General features: G+C 52.5%; 1 protein-coding gene across 6 annotated transcripts; it reads left to right on the top strand.

Annotated features, from left to right (window-relative positions):
* The first annotated feature begins 2,396 nt into the window (after positions 1–2,396).
* On the top strand, positions 2,397–18,158 carry NACA (nascent polypeptide associated complex subunit alpha). Of its 6 annotated transcripts, XM_043532609.1 has the most exons (11): positions 2,409–2,551; positions 4,223–4,294; positions 6,328–6,471; positions 8,643–8,690; positions 10,188–12,272; positions 14,629–14,714; positions 15,213–15,290; positions 15,841–15,987; positions 16,337–16,465; positions 17,309–17,431; positions 18,031–18,158. In XM_043532609.1, exons 2-11 carry the CDS (start codon positions 4,225–4,227, stop codon positions 18,043–18,045), a joined length of 2,925 nt encoding a protein of 974 aa, XP_043388544.1. In that variant the 5' UTR covers positions 2,409–2,551; positions 4,223–4,224; the 3' UTR covers positions 18,046–18,158. The 6 variants fall into 6 exon arrangements, with proteins under 6 accessions (XP_037739644.1, XP_043388544.1, XP_043388545.1 ...); XM_043532610.1 differs by lacking the exon at positions 6,328–6,471; XM_037883713.2 differs by lacking the exon at positions 10,188–12,272 and having other exon boundaries at positions 2,441–2,551.
* Positions 18,159–22,560: the final 4,402 nt, after the last annotated feature.

The following is a 22,560-nucleotide window of genomic DNA, read 5'->3' as shown; positions in this document are numbered from 1 at the left end:
GAGCATGATGTAAGAACCTCTCTAGACTAGAAATCAATATGACTCTGTAGGGACATGGGGATCTAGCTTTTTGGCTCCAGTTGCAAGATTGGAGCTTTCAATTGGGAACACACTGCAGGGCAGAGACCTCCCCTGCCTGCAGCTCTGTACAGCTCCTAGTACGAGTTGGGCACAAATTGGAAGAGAGAATGATTTTATTCTCATGCATCCCTCTTACAGGAATCTGAGAGGTTGTGTTTCCTAGTGGATAGAGCACCACACTGGGAATCAGGAGACTTGGGTTCTGTTCCCAGTTCAGTGGGGCAAGTCACTTCACCTCCCTATACCTCAGTTTCCCCATCTTTAAAATGGGGATAATGATAGTAGATCCCAAAGGGAGGTCATTGATAAGAGCTAGGGGTTATTGTTTGTAGAATATAAACAATAGAAATTTATAGAAATTAGAAAATAAAAAGTTCAGACATACTTCTTAAGTTGAAAACTTCCCCTTTTTGGCCTGCCCTGGACCCAGGCTCAGAGGGATGGGCGAGTCAGAAAGGTCTCAGGAAGATCAGTGTGAGGGTCATTTGCATCGGTTTAGCTAAAGGGGTGAATTTAAATGAGTTTAGAGCCCTCTGTGGATGCCAGTTTAAGTGGAATAGGACTAGGTTTAAGCTGAACTGCAATAATCTGCTCTCAGGTCAAAGTTGGAGCATCTCCAGCAAGGTTTGCACAATTTAACTAACCTGCGGGTAAGCAATTGCCCAGTTTTTAGGGGGAGGGAAAGAGGGGGTTTGTGTCTGACAGTGAGAGCAGGTTTTCTAGAACAGGTTTCAGAGTAGCAGCCTTGTTAGTCTGTATTCGCAAAAAGAACAGGAGTACTTGTGGCACCTTAGAGACTAACCAATTTATTAGAGCATAAGCTTTTGTGGGCTACAGCCCCCTTCATCAGATGCATAGAATAGAACATATAGTAAGAAGATATATAGATATATGTATACACACATACAGAGAAGGTGGAAGTTGCCATGCAAACTGTAAGAGGCTAATTAATTAAGATGAGCTATTATCAGCAGGAGAAAAAAAAACTTTTGTAGTGCTAATCAAGCTGGCCCATTTAGACAGTTGACAAGAAGGTGTGAGGATACTTAACATGGGGAAATAGAGTCAATATGTGTAATGACCCAGCCACTCTGGTTCTTAACCAGGGGTATGCATACCTGTGGGGGTACAGAGAGATCTTCCAGGGGGTTCATCATCTCATCTAGAGATTTGCCTCGTTTTACAACAGGCTACATAAAAAGCACTAGTGAAGTCAGTACAAACTAAAATTTCATACAATGGCTTATTTACACAGCTCTATATACTATACACTGAAATGTAAAAAGAAAAGGAGGACTTGTGGCACCTTAGAGACTAACCAATTTATTTGAGCATAAGCTTTCGTGAGCTACAGCTCACTTCGTCGGATGCTGTGGCTCACGAAAGTTTATGCTCAAATAAATGTGTTAGTCTCTAAGGTGCCACAAGTCCTCCTTTTCTTTTTGCGAATACAGACTAACACGGCTGTTACTCTGAAACACTGAAATGTAAGTACAAGATTTATATTCTAATCGATTTATTTTAAAATTATACAGTAGAAAGGAAGCCATTTTTCAGTAACCGTGTGGCTGTGACACTTCTGTATTGTTATGTCTGATTTGTAAGCAAGTAGTTTTTAAGTGAGGTGAAACTTGGCCGTAGGCAAGTCACATCCGCCTCCTGAAAGGGGGACAGTCGTCTGGACAGGGTGAGAACCGCTGATCCAGAGTGATCAGCTGGGCTCTTTGGAAAATCCGACCTGCCCCGGCGGGCGGGGAGACGCCACGTTCCTCCATCGCAGACGGTGGGGACAGGATTGTCACTCAGCCCAGGCCCCCCGATCCCAGCTGAGTCTGTTACCCTGCCAGGGTGAGAGGGAACTGGGCTGGGGAGCAGACTAACCCCCAGCTCCCTCCTCGGGGAGCAGCTGGAGCAGCCAGAGCCAGAATGTGGGGTGCCAAGGGGGGGGGGGGGGGAGCTGGCGGCAGCTCCTTGGGACCCCCCAGCTGGGGGGTGCAGGTCCTGGTAGAGAGGGTGGAGGAACATGGAATAGCCCCTGGGTAGAGGGAATGGGGGGGTCCTTTAAAGCAGGGAGCAGCCCCTGGGACTAAGTGTGGGGGGGTCCCCTAGCTTGGGGGGGTCCCCTAGCCCTGGTGGGGGGGCAGGGAACAGCCCTGAGTGTGGGGGGGTCCCCTAGCCCTGGTGGGGGGGCAGGGAACAGCCCCTCACTGGGGGGGGCTCTGGGAAAGAGGAGGGAGGAGCACGGCACAGCCCCTGAGGGGGTGGGGCGCGGCTCTGGGGAAGAGGAGGGAGGCGCACAGAACAGCCCCCGGGGGAGCTCCCTGTCCCAGGGGGAGGGGGAAGAGGTCCTGGGAAGAGGGAGGTGAGTGACCCTTGCCCCGGAAGCCCTCGCTCGCTCTCCCGGAAGCACCGCCCTCTCCGCCCCAGTCTCTCTCTTTCCGCCGCCATCTTGAAGCCGGCTCCCCGCACAGTGAGTCCCGCCGCGTCTATCCGCCGCCATCCGCCCGGCAGCGGGCCCGGCCGGGGGTGCTGGGGGTGGGGGGCCGCGAGGGGGGGCACCGGCCTGTGCGGGCAGGAGCTGGGGGGGCCCGGCCCGGGCCCCGCTTCGGAGGAGCCTGGGTCCCAGCTACCGCCCTGGTGCGGGGCCTCCCTGCCCCGGGGAGGGGGGGGAGGAGGTCCGGGGGGGGGCAGTGGAAGCCCCTCCCTGGTGGGTAGCGGGGTGTTTCCCCCCAACTGGGTGTGGGGGGTAGAAGGTCGCCTGGTTAGGAGAAATTGAGGAGGGGGAGGATTTTCTGAGTGGGGGGGAGGAGGGAGAGTCATTTCCCTTTGCGAATGGGGGGGTGTCCATGTCTCCCCCACTCCCAGCCTCTTTTGGGGCGGGTCAGGAGTTCCCTCCTGTCAGACTAACTTTGGGACTGTGTGAGGAGTGGAGCCAGCTCTTGCACACGTCCTGGGCTTTCGGGGGGCGGGCGGGCGTCTGAGCCTCAAGTTTGAAACCCCAAGACTGTGTGGAGCCCCCACAACTTCACATCCCAGGTCTGACTCAGCCCTTCATCCTGCCCAGGTAGATAAACCCAGTCCCAAGCGCTGTACTGAATGTGTGGGGTCTTCTGAGGAGACCTCGCAACCAGAGGTGCTGGCACTAAAGGTCGCAGGGGGCGCGTCTCACAATACAGGATTGTCCCAGTGCCCTTGGCCAAAACTTCTGGGTCCTCCTAGGTCCCTGTACTTTGTTCATGGGACAGGAAGAATTTGATCCTTGATTGCCACCAGCTGGCCATGTGGCCTCTGACAAGTCACTTCAATTTTCTGCCCCTTAATTTTTTCTCTCAAGTAGAGGAGGACACCCCTCTTTTGAACTCATGATGAGTTGTGAGAGCTGACTGAAGTCAGTAAAGAGCTGTTGGCCGGGTCAAAGAATGTGTATATGGGCCAAGAATTATTAGCGAAGCCGCTGAGTTTCATAGGAATATAGCGGTTGCCAGTGCATTTCAGACCCAAAGTCTGTCTAGCCCAATCTCCTGTCTCTGATGGGGGCTGGTACCAGAAACTTCAGAGGAAGGTGTAAGAACCCCACAGCAGGCAGATGAGGGATTATTTGACACACAACCCCCCCCCCACCCCACCCCCATCTCTCACACACGCACACACACAGAGGTGGCATTCAGATCTCTAATAGATTTGGTTTTGTTCTGAAACACAAGAGTTCATATCATTTGCATTAACTGTAACACTAGATATTCATGATGTCCATATGAATATGCAGTTCCATTTTTAATCTCTTTACATTCTTGGTCACTGTGATCACCATTGCAGACCTGTTGCCTCTGAGGACATGCATAACGAGTTTACTTACTTGCTGGAAATGGGAAATGCTGTGATACAAGGGTTTGGTAATGGGAACAACCACTTAGTTGCAATTTCATGGTGAAATAAAATTACAGCTTCTCTCTTGCTTGTTTCAAAAGTGTTATGAAACTTCCTTATTTGTAGCCACCCAAAAGTGCATCTGTTTGGCTTTCCTGATTGTGGGAGAGACATTAACTGTGAATGTCATGGGACTTTTTCTCTTAGCTCCTCAAATCCCAAAGAACTGAATCCTTCATTAATTGTGGCATCTGTTTTTCTTTCTTGCTCTCAGAAATGCCTGGTGAAGCGACAGAAACCGTCCCAGCCACAGAGCAGGAACTGCCTCAGCCTCAGGCTGAGACAGGTTAGTGTTGCTTTGCTTTATTATACACCTTCTGAAAGGATCCCGAAACTCATCCAGCCTAAACTTCAAGGACAGGTGAAGCCAGTTTGTGGGGAGGGAGAACAAGAATATTTTGACCTTTGGTGGCTTTTGGAAGTCTAGTTAAAAGCCTTGAAGAAGGAAGGGAAGGTTGAGCGCTGGTAACTTGACTGTGTTTCACTTGCTCAGATGGATGAGTTAAGAGGGCTCTTTGAATGGAAATGGTGGTAGCATGCTTGAAGGGCAGTAAGGGGTCAGTCATTACTGCTGCCCAGCTGTACAACCAAGGCTTTGGCAGTGTGTGATGTGCAGAAATACTAACTGTAAAATACCAACCTGTTTTCATTTAACTAGTGTTCTGATTTGCTGTGGTTACTAGGTGAAACACAAGTATGTGGGTCTCAGCTGCTCTAACCCAGGTGAAATGCTGGATGTTGGTTTCATTGGTCTTGGTGCCTTTTCTCTTAACCATGCATTGTTTGGCTGCCTGCTGGTGTACAGGGCAGAACTGTTTGTCCCACAGCATCGCCACATGATTGTGTGGGTGTTTCTCAGTCAACCAGCTCGAAAGGCGCTTGATGCCCGCAGTGATATTGGTTATTAAATATATGGTAACATTCAGAGTCTGACAAAGCAGTCCCAGTGCAGCCAGCTCTGTGTTACACGGCCTACAGTGGAATTGCAAAAGCATACTTGGTACATTCAGTAAAATGCTGATTCCCTCCATCAGGGGATGTCATCAGCTTGTGTCACACATTTGTAACCTACTGTTGTTACAAGTAACACTGGACGTCCTTATTAGTGAAACAGATTAGAAAAATTAATTTTGTTCAGCTTGTTTTCTTTGTGTCTGTGCGGGCACTTGGTGTATAGTCAATTTCACTCTTTCTCCTGTGTGCATCTGATGAAGTGAGCCTTAGCTCACGAAAGCTTATGCTCAAATAAATTTCCCATATTGCATGTCTGGGTCTCTCCCAAAACAGCAAGGGAGAGAGAAACCTTTTAAAGCCATAGGAAAACATGGCTGTAAATCCGCAAAGATTCACAGGGTGTTAGAGCAGGTGTAGGAACCAAGATTCCTTTTAACTCCTTGAAACTGACTAGATAACAGATTCTCTCCAATGGAATGGCTAAAAGTGGACACAGGGAGCAACCTGATGCTTCAGCCAGAAAGTTACAGCAGGGTTTGGCATTCACCGCGCATTGTGATGCAGCACTGATGAATGTGCTGTAAGAACGTCTGACTACTCTTTGGAGGGAGGGAGGAGTTGAAATGAGAGTCGGTGCAGCTTTAAAAAAAAAAAAGCAACAGAATCCTGCTTGCGTTTTCCAGTGTGTATGAATTTAGTAATGATTTTCCAACCCACTGTATGTTGTGCTTCTCAATTGTCTCTCTTGAAGGTTTCCTGGTGCTGTGATCCAGTTATCAAATAGTATGGCCTTGTTTGCTACATTTCTGCCTAGAGGGTCGGGGCACACTGCATGACTGTGGGACTGGGCCTGAGGCATGGGGGAGCCACACAGTGCATGACTGGTAAATGCGGTGAATTCTGTCCAAGGGCTGTGTGAGTTTGACTTGGGGACAAGAAGAAAAATTGGGACCATTTGAATGATCAAACGCTGCTGGGGAAAAGGTTTTGTGAGGGGAAGTAACCCGCAGGGGGGCTAAAGTCCAGTTCTCCATTAAATTGTGCTTGTCGTTCGTGAGTCAAGTAGGTAGCTCAATTTGACTAGCAGTATGGTCATGCTGTCATTTTCTTTAAATGCCTTATTGAGGGGTAGATGCAATTCCTATGGCTGGGTAACTTCCCAGGCACCATTTGTGCCCGTGGGCGCATACAGAGCTGCAGCATCCCAGGGCATGGTTTTTCGCTGGGTCGCCGAGGATAACTCACACATTTTCCCCACTGTTGATTCTTCTCATCTCTTGGTTGTCTTACCACACCATGGAGCATATAAAAGTTGGTGGGTCTTGGTAGTATGTGGTGTGTACTCAACAGCTGATGCTATTGCAGTAACTCCTCCCCCGGCCCCCGGGGAAGCAAGCTGGGCTCTCGCAGGAGTGACACTGGCAGCTGAGCAGACCAGAGCAGTTGCCACCAAGAGTCCTGAGGTGGCAGGCCAGGGTTCCCAGGCTGAGGCTGCTCTGGAGCCTTCAGGTAGGTCTCAAGTTACTACAGGAGGTGGGGGAGGGGGCACGAAGAGTTACCCTGTCTGTAAAATAAAATCTGGCTCTGACTCATCTAGGGCATTAGAAATACCAGCTCCACGTTGAGCAGAATCTTCTGAAGCCTGGTGGGGCTCGAAAGGAGCTATCGGTTAGAGGGCTCTGATAACGTGTATGATTACGTGTGTGTGAGATTTAATCTCTGAGATGGTTTCATTGCACCTCTTGTCACCTAAGTGTATCTCTGCTGGAGTTAGATTGGCCTGTGGAAAGAGCGTAATGCAGTGCTGGACTCCTGAGGTCCAGCAATATGGGGCTTCGTTTCCCACCCCCCACAGCCCAGTTACTAGGAGCCTTCATCAATTGTCTGCGGCCTCCATGAAATCCATTGCTTTCCTGGGTTGGCAGGAGATGCCCCTGGAGCACATTGCGGGGCATTAGAGCTGGCAGTTGCATGGCAGTCTTGTTTCAGTGATGTCCCAGAGTGATACTGTCTGAGGCATCTTGAGTGAATATGGAAGGATCAATGAGGCCTCATGGAGACTGGAAAGAATTTTTCAAAGGGAAAGTTATGGTGAATGCCCCCTGCTGCCTGGTTCATGCTCGGCTCAGCACCTTTCCGAGATTAGCTCCCCTTTGTTAGACTTGGTAGTTCCCCTTTAAGAAACTGATCAAGTTTCCCTACTTGGAAACTGGTAACTTCTGGGGGGCATGTGCTGGGCCTTTCTTCCCCCTTGCTACAGGACTCCCAATTTTAGACTCCACTCTGGGATCTGCCATGTTTTATTGTCGTACATTTCACTAACACTTGAAACCAATTCCTGCTCACTGAGTGCAGGCCTGGGCCTAGCTATCTGGCTCTCAGCAGCTGAGAGGTGACAGGTTCTAGTCTCTGACTGGCACTAAACCTGATTTGGGAAAGGCTGAGCCAGAACAATACATGAGCAACTGGTGTCTGCCACTGAGTCAGCAGTCAAGTGACCTATGCAAAGTGGCTTTTGTGCAGACTCCCTAAATCAGTGGCTGATACATAAATGAGTCAGTCATTCATACCTGGATCAGGGGTGCAGCTCCCTCCCCCCGGAGCAGGAGGGTAGGTGAAAGCCTTAGCCGCTTGCTCAGTGCAGCGCTGGGGTTACCTGCCTGCTGCAGCCAAGCCTTGCATTCTGCATTAGTCAGCACTGCCCTGCTGAGAGAAGACCTGGCCCTCCGGTGTGGGAGCAAGGCAAGGCGTCAGACTCACAAAAGGCATTTCCCTTCTATTCTAAAGCTGTTCAGGAGAACAAAGTGGAGAAGCCATCTGCATCCCAGACACCTGCAGACCACGCCTCTGGCCTGCTGGGAACAGATCACTTCTTCCCCACCCTCCTGCTCATCATGAATACCCCCTCATTCCCAGCCTCTAGCCCCTCCCCATGGAAGCCGATGCTGGGTTAGCTGGTGTAACAGCCCAAGCAGCTCTGCTGTTCCCCGTCCAACTAGTGGTGTTCTGGGGTTGCAAGCTGCCCCAGGCTGCTTGAGTCACACCCAGTGTCTCCAGTGGATCTGTACCTGATGGTGGAATAGCAACTGGAGCAGGTCAGCTCTCCTTGCCTGACCCCTCTGCCTGCTGTGCAAAACAACATGCCTGCAGCTTTTGGCTAAGCAGATTGCTGCTCATGAGAACCAGCTCATTCCCCTACGCTGCCAAGTGCGGCCTCTTCCCCTGGATCCCTTTGATACAGACTGCACAGGTTCCTCCCTAGTTCAGTCTCACCGGGCTTGTCCTGCCACCCTCTTCCAGAGACCTCGCTGGGCTCTCTCCCTCAGGGGTTTGGGGTGCATCTAGCGCTCAAGAAAGTAAAGGGCTGATGCCCCTCGCTAGCGTTATATATCATATGGGCAGGCGCTGCTTATTTTTGGTGTGCCGCTGGTCCAATGCACCTAGCTCCTGACCAGCAGAATCATCAGGACAGCGCTGTCCTGGATTCATCTTCCCCATGCTAGCTCGCTTGGATTGCAGCCCAGCCTGGGTTTGAACTGTGGTATCCAGAGGTGAAAGGTGAGCGGCACCATTCTTGCGAGACCTGGTTTGTCTTGGAAATGGAGCAGAACCTTCTTGCTTGCAGCAGTTCCTGATTGGAAGGACTTGTCGGTAATAACCTTTCACTCTTGCTTGTTTAGCTCCTGCTGTCCCTGCCCCTCCTGCCGATGCTCCTGTTCAAGCGTCAGGTATTCTGAACTCATGTGCCCCCCGTGCGTCTCATTAACAATGTTTGCTGTGCTGGGTAGTCCCATTAACAAAAACGTTTAGCAAAACGTGCAGTGCGAGAGCAGGAGCCTAGGAGCTAGGACTCCTGGGTTCTTCTCCCATGTCACCGCCGTGTGCCTCAGTTTACTTATGTATAAAAGAAAACCTGCATTCCAGGAGCACACAAGGCTTTTAACTGCATGTTTGTAAAGCACTGGGGATGGATTAGGCTAGAGGAGGAGGGAGTGTTTGCTCCTAGGATCTGAGGGCTGCTTTCCTGGGATAAAGGATCCGTGCGAGAGCCTGGTGTGTTGGGACAATGAAACCGCAACGTTCAGGAGCTGTACAGCAACTTGTGATGTTTCCTTCCTGTTCTCGGGCATCCCAAATGCTAGGCGACAAACAGTGCTGTCTGGCCCTGAGCATGGCGTGCTCACACTCTGCCCAGCTCAGGCTGCGTCAGCCGCTTGCCAGGAGCCTGAGGGCCTAACCTAACCTGCCTGAAAAAGAGCCATTTGCAGCCAGACTCCTGTTTAATATGGAGGTGCAGCCCTCAGAGACCGCGAAGCCCGGCATGTGATCCTGCCCTGTTTGGATGCAGGTGGAACCCTGCATGCTGGGGCCTGCCGCCTCTGCAGACCACTCCTCCATAGTAGCTGAGGGAGCCAAGCTTTGAATTGGACTCTGTGAAGCACAGGGGTGTGTTACTTCCCCTATGCTCCCAGAATCCCTTTGGGAGAAAAACTGAATGCGTGTACCAGTCTGCTGGGACAGCATCCTCCACCAAAGCCAGGGGGATTTCCAGAGCCAGGCAAACACCGAACCAACCAGACACCGACCGCTCCGTCTGGCTTGTCAGGCACTTGTACCTGGTGTCTAGAAACCCGCACAGGGTCCTGGGTTCAAGGCCAACGGGCCAGAATGATTGCCTGGGTCTTTGTGCTGAAATAAAGCTGCTGTATTTCCACAGCTTTCTGGACCCCAGGATCATTTTAGTGAAGTTATGGGCGGAAAACGAGCTGGAGCAGGGTTCTTCCCCAATGTGCTACTGACACATGGACGCTGCGGGTGGGCAGCAAGCGTTCTGGGTTAGGGGGGTTGTATGTGTGCCCGTGGGGATGGGGGCATGGAGCTGTGCAGGCAGGGTTAGCCGGGGGACTTCCCTTTAGGGGTGGGATATTTTGTGTGTTAAAATACACTGATCTGTCTCCCTCTGGAGGGCGGGAGGCGGGAGCGTCTGTCGTGCGTGGAGAGCTTTCTGAGAGCCGCAAGGGACAGGGTGTTAAAGTGCCATCGCCTGGCAGTGTCCTGGCGAGGGTGTGGGGCCGCCCGTCTGCCCGGGTAGCTGGACTGTAGCCCACGCGGGGTCGCACTGGATTACTCACCTTTCTCCCCTGGCCCCCTTGGTTTTCTTTTCTCATTGGTTCACTTTGTTTCTCTCTCTCCGTCTCTTCATGCTGCTCCTTCCCCGGCACTAGCTCCAGCTCCTGCTGCTAACCCTGCCCTGCCCTCCTCTCCAAGTGCCCCCACGGGCCCGGCTGTGTCACGAGAGCAGCCCCCCTCCCCAACCTCTCCTGCTTCCCCAGCACTAGCTCCCCCTGCAGCCCCTGCCTCCCCACCTGTGGTCCCAGCTCTGATGCCTCCTACCTTCTCCGCTCCCTTAAAGCTCCCAGCTGCAGCTGTTGGCATCCCAGTGCTCAGCCCACCTCCCCCTATTCCCCCTACAGCCCCAGCTCTTGGGACCCCAGCCGATTCTGCCACTCCAGGCTCTCCCAGGCCTGCTGCTGCTGCTTCCCCAGTTACTCCAGCGTCCCCTGGGGGCCCAGCACTGGCATCTCCTTCTGTTACCCCAAGGTGTCCCCATGCCTCTCTCACCACCCCTCTTGCCCCCCTGGCGGCACCAACCTCTCCTAGATGCCCAGTTTTGACAGCTCCTGTTTCTCCCCTGACCCCCCTCGTTCCTCCTGTGGCCCCTGCGGCGCCAGGCCCTCTTGCTCCTCCCGCAATCTCAGCCACCCCCCCTGTGGCTGCTGCCCCCGCCCCCCTCACCCTTCTGGCTCCTGTTTCTCCCCCTGTGACATCAGCTCTGGCTGTTGCTACCCCTGTGGCCCAACCTACTTCCCCCGCCCCTCTTGTTCCTCCTGTAGTCATTGCTGCTCCCCCAGCCCCCCTCACATCCCTTGGGACCTCAGCTTCTCTGGTGGTCCCTGGTGCTGCCCCTCTGGCACCAACCTCTTGCCCAGCTTTTCCTGTGGCTCCTGTCCCAGCACCCTCCACGCCTCACGAGACCCCTGCCTCTCCCCCAGCCCCTCTCCCTCCCCTAAAGACCCCAGCCTCTCCTACAGCTCCTGCCCCAGCCCCCTCCACTCCCTCGGAGACCCCTGCCTCTCCCCCAACCCCTCTCCCTCCCCCAAAGACCCCAGCCTCACCTCCTGCCCCAAGCTCCTCCACTCTCCCCAAGACCCCTGCCTCTCCCCCAACCCCTCTCTCCCCCACACAGGCCCCATCCTCACCTCCTGCCCCAACCCCCTCCACTCCCCCAAAGACCCCTGCTTCTCTACCAAAGCCCCCAGCCTCTCCTGTGGGTCCTGCTTCTGCCCCAGCCCTCTCCATGCCCTCTGAGACCCCTCCCTCTCTCCCAGCCCCTCTCCCTTCTGCTGTGGCCTCAGCTTCTGCTGCTCCTCCTGCCTCAGCCCCAACCCCCTCCACTTCCATCAAAACCCTTGCTCCTCCATCAAAGGCCCCAGCCTCCCCTGTGGGTCCTGCCCCCTCCACTCCCCCTGTGATCCCTGCCTCTGCCCCATCCCCTCTCCCTTCCCCAAAGACCACAGCCTCTCCTACAGCTCCTGCTCCAGCCCCCTCCATTCCCCTTGTGACCCCAGCCTCTCCCCCAATCCCTCTCCCTTCCCCTATGGCTCCTTCCCCAGCCCCTCTCCATCCCTTGGTGGCTCCTGTTTCTCCCAGTGTGACACCAGCTCTGGAGGCTCCTGCATCTCCACCAGCTCCTGTCACCCCCACTGAGGCTGCAGTTTCTCCTGGGACCCCTGTTTCTCCCCATGTGGCCCCAGCCTCTCCCACTTCCCCACTTCTGGTGACCCCTGGCTCTCCCCCTGTCCCAAAGGCAGTAACTGAGGCTGCTGGCTCTGCCCCCGCCTCCTCCCCTGAGCTCCTCCTTGCTCCCCAGAAACCAACTTCCTCGCCAGCTGCTTCCACTGACCTCCCTGCCACTCCCCTTACTCCAGCGAGTAGCCAAGCCCCTGCACCTCTGCCTACTTCCCCTGCTGAAGAGCTAACCCTCCGCCCCGGGCTTCCTAAACCATCCCTGCCTTCCTCCTCACCTGGTCCTGCGCCCGAAGCACCAGCTAGACCCCCCACCCCTGTCTGTGCTGCTACCATCGATGACGACGAGCTGCCGCCTCTCATCCCTCCTGAGGGGCCTGCCGGGGAACTGCCTTTGCAGCCGATCCTGGTGGATCTCTCCTCTCCCAGACCCGCTGTGGCCCCTGCTGAGGCCCCAGCTCCTCTTCCTCCAGCCAAGCAACCCGTGCTGAAGAATGACAAGGGTATTTGCGGCCTCGGTTTGCTGTGTGCATGGAGTGTCAGCGGCTGTCCACCGAGTACTAACCTCGTAGAGACTGTCGGGCCTCGATTCCCCTCCTCCCCCACACACACTTCGCCTGCTTGGTTTGTTAGCCTAGAAACGTAGCATTTAGAAGCGATGTGCCATGCTATGTAGTGAGGCCAAAATAACCCCGTGCTGAGCCATGAGCGGCCTGGTGAGCGCTGACCAGGATCCTGGCTGGGGTAAAGCCTTTTGTACGTGGCGTCCCAGTATCAGGCAGGTCACCGCCCGCTGTCTGCTCTTGTGTTGGACACCAGCTTCTGTAGTTTGTTCTAGCGCAGTTCACGTCACTAATGGAGGGGTCTCGGACACGCATGGGGCTGGCTTGCGGGGGGGATGGTTTGAACTCTGTTGCGTCTGGACCAGCGTCACCAGAACTGCGTAGCCTCCCACTTGGATGTTTCACCAACGTCTGCTGTGTATTTAATCCATTCTTCTCTGAATTCTCTGTTTCTCAGCAACCTTGTGGAGATCTAGGTTAGCTCAAAGATCACCAGAGGTCCCAGGGTTAATCGTGGTCACTTTCAATCTGCCTGTATTGGGCAGATGCTCACAGTCCTGCTTGGATTTAGCGTCCTGGCTGGGTCACCTGTGGTTATCCGTTTACTTCCCTGGAAACAAGTTTGATGTTAAAATGTGTCTCCGTGGCCTGTGTTAGTTCTTATCATGTGTGCTGGTCAGTTGACCTATCTGCGCCCACTTCTGGGCCACGGGAGCATTGCTGTATGTGTCATTGGTGTGGTGGCCTGCCCTATGCACACCCTAACCAAGCTGCACACAGCATTTAGTGCAGGGGCCTGAGGGTCAGGGTGTGAGTGGTTGATGGGTCTGTCTAGTTACCGAGCCTTGTATCCACTCCCAGTAAGACTGGGCCACATGGAAATCACAGATTGGGCTGGGGTTGTGCCCTAGCTGGTCTTCATTTCTGAACTGGCTGTTAGCATGGAGAGGAGGGTTGTAACTCGCCCCTCCCAGTCTGCTCTGGGGGTTGAGTGTGGCACAGACAGATTCTGCTTCTTCACTTCTGTGCTCTCAGGCACGTTTCATTCTCCAACACGTCAGGGCTTGCAAGCTAACTACACCCACTGCAGCAGAGACTTGCATGAACTCCCGCGGTCCTCTGAGTCTTACCAGATCCCTGACAGCTTCTTGGTAGTGGCACAGATACGCATTTCAGCATCCGGAGATGCTGGTTCCTGCTAAGGGCTCTTGGTTTAATTGTTGTCTTACCCCCCCTTTAATAGAGCCATGGGTGGGCCTGGCTTTGTGCAGACACACAGCAACCCTGCAAGCTCAAGGAAACTCGTAGCCACTTTACCTGCTCTAGGCCTGAGCTCCTACAATCCCCCATTTTGCTGTCATTTAAACAGACTGAAGAGGCATTGACAGAGTGTCAGATTTTGTCTTCCTCCCCGCCCCAGCTGGGTCCCTGGTGATGCGAGTTATGCTTTGCTGACTCGCTCTTCTGGTGTTGTCGAACCCGCCTTTACACTTGTTTATCATCTGCTCCTGCCTAACGCTCCCTTCACTGCTGATGAAGGTAGAGGTTTGGGCTTGGAGCTGGATTCTGCAAAGAGCTGAGTACTTGGGACTCCCACTAATTTTGAAGGAGATGGGGGGTGCCCAGTGCCCTAGCTCAGCCCTCTGATTAGGTACAGATACTTTCCCACTTCGCCTAGGGGAGTACCTTAAGCTCCTTCCTGTTTCTCAGCTTCTAGACGGGGCAGAATACCAACCATCATCCCCCCCTTCCCGTCCTCAAATTCACCCTCCCTTTCCTATCCAAAATCCAGTGGCAGCTGTGTAGGCAGGGTCTGTAAACCCAATGGCCTCATAGATACCAAATCCTGATCCACTCCAGTCTAGTTGTTAGAGAGAGCAGGAGGGTAAGGAGCAGGCAGTCATGCAGTCTGACTACTAGGCTTCTGTCTGCTGCCGCACAAGGTTTTCCCCCCACCATTTCAGAGCACTGGATTTCCAAAGCGTTTGGTGCTGTTAGTCTGTGTTGTCCTCCTTGGATGTGACTGTTCCTTTATTACCCAAGAGGGATCGGTGTGGGGAGAACTGTTCCTATACCAGGTCTTGCATAAGTTTATTGAATTGAAGTTCATTTTGGTGTCAACTGGGGTGAAGGAGCAGTGTCAACCCTTTGGTATAACGAGACCCTAAACAGCCCCGTGGCAAAGGCTCTGCCAGAACAGGTCAGCTTCCTTGGTCTGTCTGTTTCCTCCAGACTGGCCTGCTACTCCCCACAGGGGCCCACGCTGGAAAATGTGAATGCACGTTTGTATCCATAGGGTCCGGCACAGAATCCGACAGTGACGAATCGGTGCCAGAACTCGAAGAACAAGATTCTACACAGGCCACCACACAGCAGGCACAGGTGAGGGGTCCGGTCCCTGCAGCTGAGCGTGTGCGGTGGGGGTGAGTTGCAGGATTCCCTGGCTTCTGGAAGTGAGCGAGAACCTTTCGTCTTCGCGCTGTGGAGGGCCATGATCTGTGAATTGATTGAGCCCAGGCAGTCACCTGAGGCGGATGTGAACATGCATCTCTCACTGTACTCACAGCTTAGGGGGAAGGCCCTGGGGAAATCCCCATTCTTCAATCCACGCAGATGCAACCCCTCCCAGGCCCTGTAGATCCTGTCTCAGCTAGCTCACACCGCTGTGAATGCTGGCCATTGGAGAGTCATGCCTGCATGCGGAGCAGTTCTGTTCCTCCCTCCCCCATACAGTGAGCTGGCTCTGTCCTGAACTCTGCTCCCCAGCACGGCAGAGCAGCGGTTGCTGAGAGAGACCATCTCAGCTGGTCCCCTGCTGCTGGTTCCTTGGGCATCTTCCCCAGGATTCGCTAAGGCCCCACTTGTTGCCTGTCCCTGCAGCTCGCAGCAGCCGCTGAAATAGATGAAGAACCAGTTAGCAAAGCAAAGCAGAGCCGGAGTGAAAAGAAAGCACGAAAGGTAAGAGACCATGGCAGTGGGCCCAATTCCTCGCCCTCTCTTCGGGAGTCAGCCAGCCCAGCTGGGAAGAGGAATGGCTCTGTCAAGATCTCCATGTGCATTGGGGCTTATATCCTCTGGGCCCCTTTGATTTAACCCTGTCGTGCCCAGTATGGTGCTGCTTGTATAGTGCAATGCCTCCTGTACTGGCAAGGCTGGCACAGAACTGAGGGGCGCTTGGGTGACCCTCCGCCTTTCTCATCCAATGACCTCAGAGGCCAGCCCTGGTGACCCCCAGCTGAGGAGGTGCACCCATTCCACAGGAGAAATTGAAACAGAGAGGAGACCTCGGGTCATCCAGTAAGGTGGTGGCAGAGCTGGGAATGAACTCTGCCTCCAGGTTCTCTCCACTCTGCCTCTGTCTACAAGGCTTTGAAGGCTTCTCGGCCGCAGTAATGTCAGAGGTTTCTTTGCGGGATCCCAATGTCCTGAGCCAATGAGCTAGTTACACCTTGCCTAGGCTGTCTCAATGAGCTATTTCTCTTTCCTTCCCTTCTCCTTTGCTTTTAAGGCAATGTCCAAACTGGGCCTTCGCCAGGTCACAGGTGTAACCCGAGTCACCATCCGGAAATCCAAGAACATCCTCTTCGTCATCACGAAGCCAGACGTGTATAAAAGCCCAGCATCAGACACCTACATAGTCTTCGGCGAGGCAAAGGTGAGCTGAGCCCGCTCATGATGGACGGGGGAACACCTGACCGCTCTTTCAATCTGTGTTCACAGCAGCGCGGTGGCCTAGCCAGACCTCGGGGATTGCAGTTCTGTGGCATCTCGCTTCAGACAGAACTGTGCTAGATAAGTTTCCCTGCTGCTGTGTGTGTGTGTCTGGTGGGATGTGAGTGGGTTTTGAATCCTCTCTGCGGGCTGGTTTCTCATCTTGTAGTGGCTGTGGCTGACTCGAAAGGCCTTGGATGTCTTGAACCTCCATTCTGAAGTACTAGCTTCTCTTTGGGTTCAGTTTTAAATGACAGCATCTCACTGTGCTCTGTGCTTCTCCCAACCCCCAGATCGAAGATCTGTCCCAGCAGGCGCAGCTGGCAGCTGCCGAGAAATTCAAAGTGCAAGGAGAAGCCGTCTCAAACATTCAGGAAAACACACAGACTCCCACCGTACAGGAGGAGAGCGAAGAAGAGGAGGTATGTTGCCTCTGGGGCCCAGTCATGTTTGGGGTCTGAAACAGAAGCCCACAGCCCGTGCAGTTCAGATGAAAGGACCCACTGTATTAATGTGCACGTGTGGTTAATGGCACATGCTACCCGTTGGGCCTCTTGCCCACCCTAGTGTCTCTCTCTGGCAGGTGTCCAGGACCCCTGTGTGAAGCAAGTTGCGGGTGGGTTCCCAGCCCATTTTCTAGTGGAACAGATGTCCACCTCACACAAACCATCATACCAAACCATCCTCTCTTTGGGAAGCCTGGCAGAGGGCAGGCCCCGGACGTTTACTATCCTTCCCCACTCTGGAGCAGGCACTTCTCACCAGCACTGATTATTGCAGTTACTGGGCTCCTGCTGCTGTATGCATTGTGATATCTCCCCATTGCATTCACCTGCAAGGCATCTGAGCCCATTTTCCCCTATAACACGTGCTGAATACACTGAGACTTGGTACCTGGGGATTCCCTGTCCCTTCTGCCGCCTTCCTGCCCTAATGGTAGAAAGAAGAAACTTGCCCTGAGCGCTGGCCATCCCAGAATCCCCTACTGCGAGGCTGCTTGCACCTTCCTTTTGGAGCAGCTGGTGCTGGCCACTGTCAGGAGACAGGAAAACACACCAAATTGGGTCTGATCCAGCCTGGTAATTCCTTTGCTTCCATGAAGCAGCCATTTCCCCAATCTGCAAGCAGTGAAATCAGATCATGAGTGCTCCTACTGCTTGGGTTGAATTGAGGAATCCCCAGTGGGTCGGGGCCGTCTGTACCTGCACGGCACAGAGAGATCCGTGCCATCAGCTGGGAGACAGTCCTGGTCTTTTCTCACTTAGGTTGACGAGACCGGCGTCGAGGTGAAGGACATCGAGCTGGTCATGTCCCAGGCGAACGTGTCCCGCGCAAAGGCTGTCCGGGCCCTGAAGAACAACAGTAACGATATTGTAAATGCTATTATGGTGAGTGGCCTCCGGAGTGGAGTTCCCAGCCAGTCGAGCAAACCCGAAACTTGGGGAGTAGACGTTACAGTTTGGAGTGAATCCTCCCTGGATGGGGAGAACAGGGCATGCTCATTTCACTGCTGATGCCTGTGAGAAGCTCACTGATCAGTTACCATGAGGACATATCCCTACTTAACCCCTCCTCTCTCCATGTCTCAACTCGCCCGTTCTGCATCATTCTGGCAGTTTTCATTGTCTGCACCAACGTCACCCATTGGGAAGGGGGGAAATAACAGATCCTATGGTACAAAATCCGCTTGGGTCTGTGTTGTGATGTAAATAATTATTTGGGGGGTAGGCGTCCCCCTGCCTCTGTCCTCCCCGCCCCCCCGCGTGTATCCAAGCAGGATATCGCCCAGCTCTCTGCCCTCAGAACAGCCTTCCCCAAGGCCGCTTGGCCCCGCTTGATAGATAAACAGTCTGAAGCTCACGCCGCTCTGTTTCTTCTGCCTCAGCATGCTGGAGGGAGCTGGAGTGCAGAGCTTAGTGAAATCTCCAGGGAATTGCAGACCTGCCCCCAGGGATACTTTCTAACCATTCTTTCTCTGTCTCTCCAGGAATTGACGATGTAGCCATCAGAAGGGAGGAACCTTTTGGTTTTTCAGAGAAGAGTAAAATGCAGCGAAATTTAACATTTGTACTATTTCTATCGATAAATAAAAGTTGTGGCTTACTGTCGGTGAAATCTTTTATGTTTTGTTTTGCTTTTTGTTTACCCGGAGGTCACAAGGAGGTGTAACCGCTGATCGCAGAGGAGGTCCCAGGCCTGACATTGTCTCTCCTCTGCTGTTCCCGGGAAGGCACGCCTGCTAATTCTAGTGCAGGGGTCGGCAACCTTTCAGAAGTGGTGTGCCGAGTCTTCATTTATTCACTCTAATTTAAGGGTTCGCGTGCCAGTCCTACATTTTAACGTTATTAGAAGGTCTCTTTCTATAAGTGTGTAATATATAACTAAACTATTCTTGTATGTAAAGTAAATAAGGTTTTTCAAATGTTTAAGAAGCTTCTTTTAAAATTAAATTAAAATGCAGAGCCCCCCGGACCGGTGGCCAGGACCCGGGCAGTGTGAGTGTCACTGAACATCCGCGTGCGGGCCGCAGGTTGCCTACCCTGCGAGTGTTTCCTTGCTTTGTGTGAAGGTCCACCAGCCTGTAGGGGGAAGCAAAAGGCTCAGACTCTAGCACAAGAATGGTCCTTCGGGCGTGTGGAACATTGAGCTTATGGACACTTGCTGTTCGGGGACCAGATGTCCCGATTTTATAGGGACAGCCCTGATTTTTGGGTCTTTTTCTCACATAGGCACCTGTTACCCCCCCACCTCCTGTCCCGATTTTGACACTCGCTGTCTGGTCAGCCTACCTGCTGTCTAAAGCTCACTTGCAAATTCTAATGTTCAGAGGTTAGAAAATCTCTGAGGGGCCTCATCCCCCGGGGGTGATGCCGGGGTGCTCCCTTTAGAGCTCTCAATTGTCTAGTCTGCTCCAGGTTTTAATGACTCCGATGTTACCAACATGAAAGGGACCTGGGGGTCATAGTGGACCACAAGCTAAATCTGAGTCAACAGTGTAACTGTTGCAAAAAAAAAAGCGAACATCTTTCTGGGCTGTATTAACAGGAGTGTTGTAAGCAAGACACGAGAAGTAATTCTTCCGCTCTACTCCGTGCTGGTTAGGCCTCAACTGGAGTATCGTGTCCAGTTCTGGGTGCCATATTTCAGGAAGGATATGGACAATTTGGAGAGAGTCCAGAGAAGAGCAACAAAAAGATTAAGGTTCTAGAAAACACGACCTATGAGGGAAGATTGAAAAAATTGGGTTTGTTTAGTCTGGAAGAGAAGACAGAAGGGACATAAGTTTTCAAGTACATAAAAGGTTACAAGGAGGAGGGAGAAGAGTTGTTCTTAACCTCTGAGGCTAAGACAAGAAGCAATGGGCTTAAATTGCAGCAAGGGAGGTTTAGGTTGGACTTTAGGAAAAACTTCTTAACTGTCAGGGTGGTTAAACACTGGAATAAATTGCCTAGGGAGGTTGTGGAATCTCTATCATAGGATATTTTTAAGAGGAGGCTAGACAAACACCTGTCAGGAATGGTCTAGATAATACTTAGTCCTGCCATGAGTGCAGGGGACTGGACTAGATGACTTCTCGAGGTCCCTTCCAGGCCTATGATTCTATGAACATAATCATGAGATTGGCCTAAAAATCATGACCTCTTTATAAAAAGAAATGTCACGTTCTTTTGATCTGCCTTCTGGTTTCTGAGGCTTTAGGTTACACTCGCTTCATGTGTCTCAGCTTTTCTCTGCCACCATGAAGGCTAGGGACTTACTTTTTTCATCCCTGTCTCTCTAGTGATTTTAATTTACAGAGGAGGTGTCGTTACCCCCATTTTATAGATGAGCAAACTGAGGCACAGAGAGGAGAGTGCCTTGCCTAAGGTCACCCAGCAGGCCAGTGGCAGGGCCAGGTCTCTTGAGGCCCAGTCCAGTGACCTCTCTTGGGCTGCAGCGTTTCTTTGTTGTACGGTGCTAGGTACTGTTCAAAAACAGAGGAAAAAGACAGTCCTTGCGATCTCTTGATTTCAGCACTTGGAGCTTTTGGAAATACCCCCAAAATCACAAGAGTTGGCAACTCCGTGCTCAGCTGGTGGATCTTCCACCACTTCCTTGGATCGGCAGCGGTGGGAAGTTTTTCTTGGCGTTCATCCCTTCTTTACACCCTGTTGTGTAACTCTGAGGGTGGAGTCTGCCTGTACTTGCTGTCGGGGTGTTAACATGCGTATTGCAGTAGCACCTGCCAGCCTCAGTCAGGCCAGGGCCTCACTGTGCTAGGCGTGTACAAAGTAAATGACAATACCTGCCATTTTAAAACGCTGCTTTTCTAGAACTTTTAATGGCATTGTCGTGTATGACCACGTAATGAGATGTGTCTTTGATTGCTTCTCTCTCGTTCCCCAGGCCTACAAACAAACCTGTCCTTGTCCAGAAAGTTGAGTGCGGTGCAGAGGGAGGTTTTCAAGACCAGCAGGTGGTGGGAGGGAGCTAATGCCCAGTGAAATCCTAAGTGACATGAAAGGAAAAGGCAGGAGCGGTGAAAATGGGAATGTTGCCACTGCTTAGTAACGCTTTTCCCCCTGTGCAATAGAAACTGGGCCGTGGAACAACTCATTCAAACTGATTAGCTACACTGCAGAGAATACAGGCAGCAAGGAACATCAGGTAGAGCGGCTAGCTGGAAGCCCCTCATGCTGCGCACAAGCCCTATAGATACTGCTGTTAATCACTGTCTGTCCGTGTAAATCCAAGCAGGCAGAGTTCCGAATCTCCCATGGGAAGCTTCCGGAGGATGCAGGAAGATGGAGCAGAGGGGGCCGGATGCTGTAGCCAAATTTGGGAAGGATACTGGAGTGTGAGGTTCAGGGAGCCAGGCTCGATGGTTTTAATTAAGACTTCAGCGCTTAGAGAGAAGTGATAGGATTTGAAAGTAGCTGATTTCCAGTAGGATTTCCAGTAGGCTGCATTCAGAGGCTGGTAGGTGAGACTAGAAGGAGTAAAACCTGAAAGGATCTCTTCCAGAGTCCCATTTGGTGTGAGGTAGAGCTGAGTGTGAACTATTCTAAGCTGCCAGATGTTGCTTTGAGTCTGCAGGGGCATTGATAGGGCTTAATTATCGATTTGACTGATTGTCTGATAGGATGGCAGCATATTACACCCTTTATGCTGTTGTTAGGGGGATAAGTGTTAGAAATCCAGATGATGTTCTTTTATTTTTGCCCTGCGGGAAGGATGGTTTGGTGGTTAAAACAAAAAACAGGGAGTCAGGACACTTGCGTTCTCTTCCTGCCCTGTGACCGGCTTCCCGGGTTGACCTAGGGCAAGTAACTTCTCCAGGTGCCTCAACTTCCTGAGTTGTAAAATAGGAAGAACACCCACCGTACAGGGGCGATTTAGTTGGGGTTGGTCCTGCTTTGAGCAGGGGGTTGGACTAGATGACCTCCTGAGGTCCCTTCCAACCCTGATAGTCTATGATTCTATGATTATCTAGACAATTGCTTCGCTGCCTGGATGTTGCCCTGTTTTGAAAATGCAGCTTTATCCAATGGAAAGGCTAATGAACTCAGCTTCTCTCACTGTTTTGGAAGGAGGGAATCTGTTTCTTTTTTGTTGACTGGAATGTTAAGGCTTTCTAATGAGTCCCCCCCTCCCCCCACCCGCCCCCTGCTGCAATGTGGGTGCCTGCTTCCTATCTCCCAGACAACTCAGGAGAGCTTATAATTAGACGTGGTGGAATTTGATATATATTTTGATGGATATCCATCTTTATTCGTAAACGTTTTTAATATTTTTGCTCTATTTACATGTTCACAATTGTGGGAATCTGTAGAGGGTGGCGGGCAGGGTATAATGGTAACGAAAGTTCTCAAGCCCGCATTTTCCTCTGCCTATCGTTAACATTTCAGTGTAGGACGATATTTTTTCGTAGGGTTGCGTGCGCCCGGTGAAACCGACATTTATGGACATTTGCCGATAAAAATCTGACCTTTCCAAGCCTGTTTTGTAATGCTCCTAAAAGACAGGCTGTGGAGGAGGAGCCCTCGTAAATAAGGAGCAAATCGTGTGCATGGCTATTTCCTTCATGTAGGGGGGCTTTGCGCCTTACTTTATGCTGAGGTTTTTGCTTTTACCGTGGGTCATTCTCTAGCCCCCTGGCAAGACTGGGTCTTTCTCTTTATTTTTGGCAAGAGAGCGCATCTCCCACAACCGCTGCTCTCTGCTTAGATGTTCCAGGCCTTCCAGGGCTGCCCTCTCCCTGCAGAAGGGGCTCCGCACCCCTGACCCCCCGTGGGGGCCTGGGCCTGGGGAGCAGGGCTCTGGCTCCTGAGGCCTGGGGATCTCAAAGCCCTTTAAAGGGAAGCGGGGAGGGGACCTGCACCCTGGCCCTGGAGGAGGTGTGCAGCTGGTGGACAAATGGGGGGCGGGGGTGCCAGCTGTTGTGACCCCCAGACCCACCTGCCCCTGCTAGAGACACGCTCCCCCCCTCCTCTGGGCACCACTCTGGCCCAAGAAAACTACATGTCCCAGCAGCCTC

Source organism: Chelonia mydas, chromosome 20, assembly GCF_015237465.2.
Source record: "Chelonia mydas isolate rCheMyd1 chromosome 20, rCheMyd1.pri.v2, whole genome shotgun sequence".
Lineage (NCBI taxonomy): Eukaryota > Metazoa > Chordata > Testudines > Cheloniidae > Chelonia > Chelonia mydas.
This window is presented reverse-complemented; position numbering and strand designations above follow the sequence as displayed.

Bases quoted from the DNA above. Each gene is read 5' to 3' on its own strand.
- NACA (XM_043532609.1), top strand. From the start codon at position 4,225: ATGCCTGGTGAAGCGACAGAAACCGTCCCAGCCACAGAGCAGGAACTG. The intron at 8,691-10,187 runs GTATTCTGAACT...CCCCGGCACTAG, and splicing joins TGCTCCTGTTCAAGCGTCAG to CTCCAGCTCCTGCTGCTAAC. The intron at 16,466-17,308 runs GTATGTTGCCTC...TTTCTCACTTAG, and splicing joins AGGAGAGCGAAGAAGAGGAG to GTTGACGAGACCGGCGTCGA.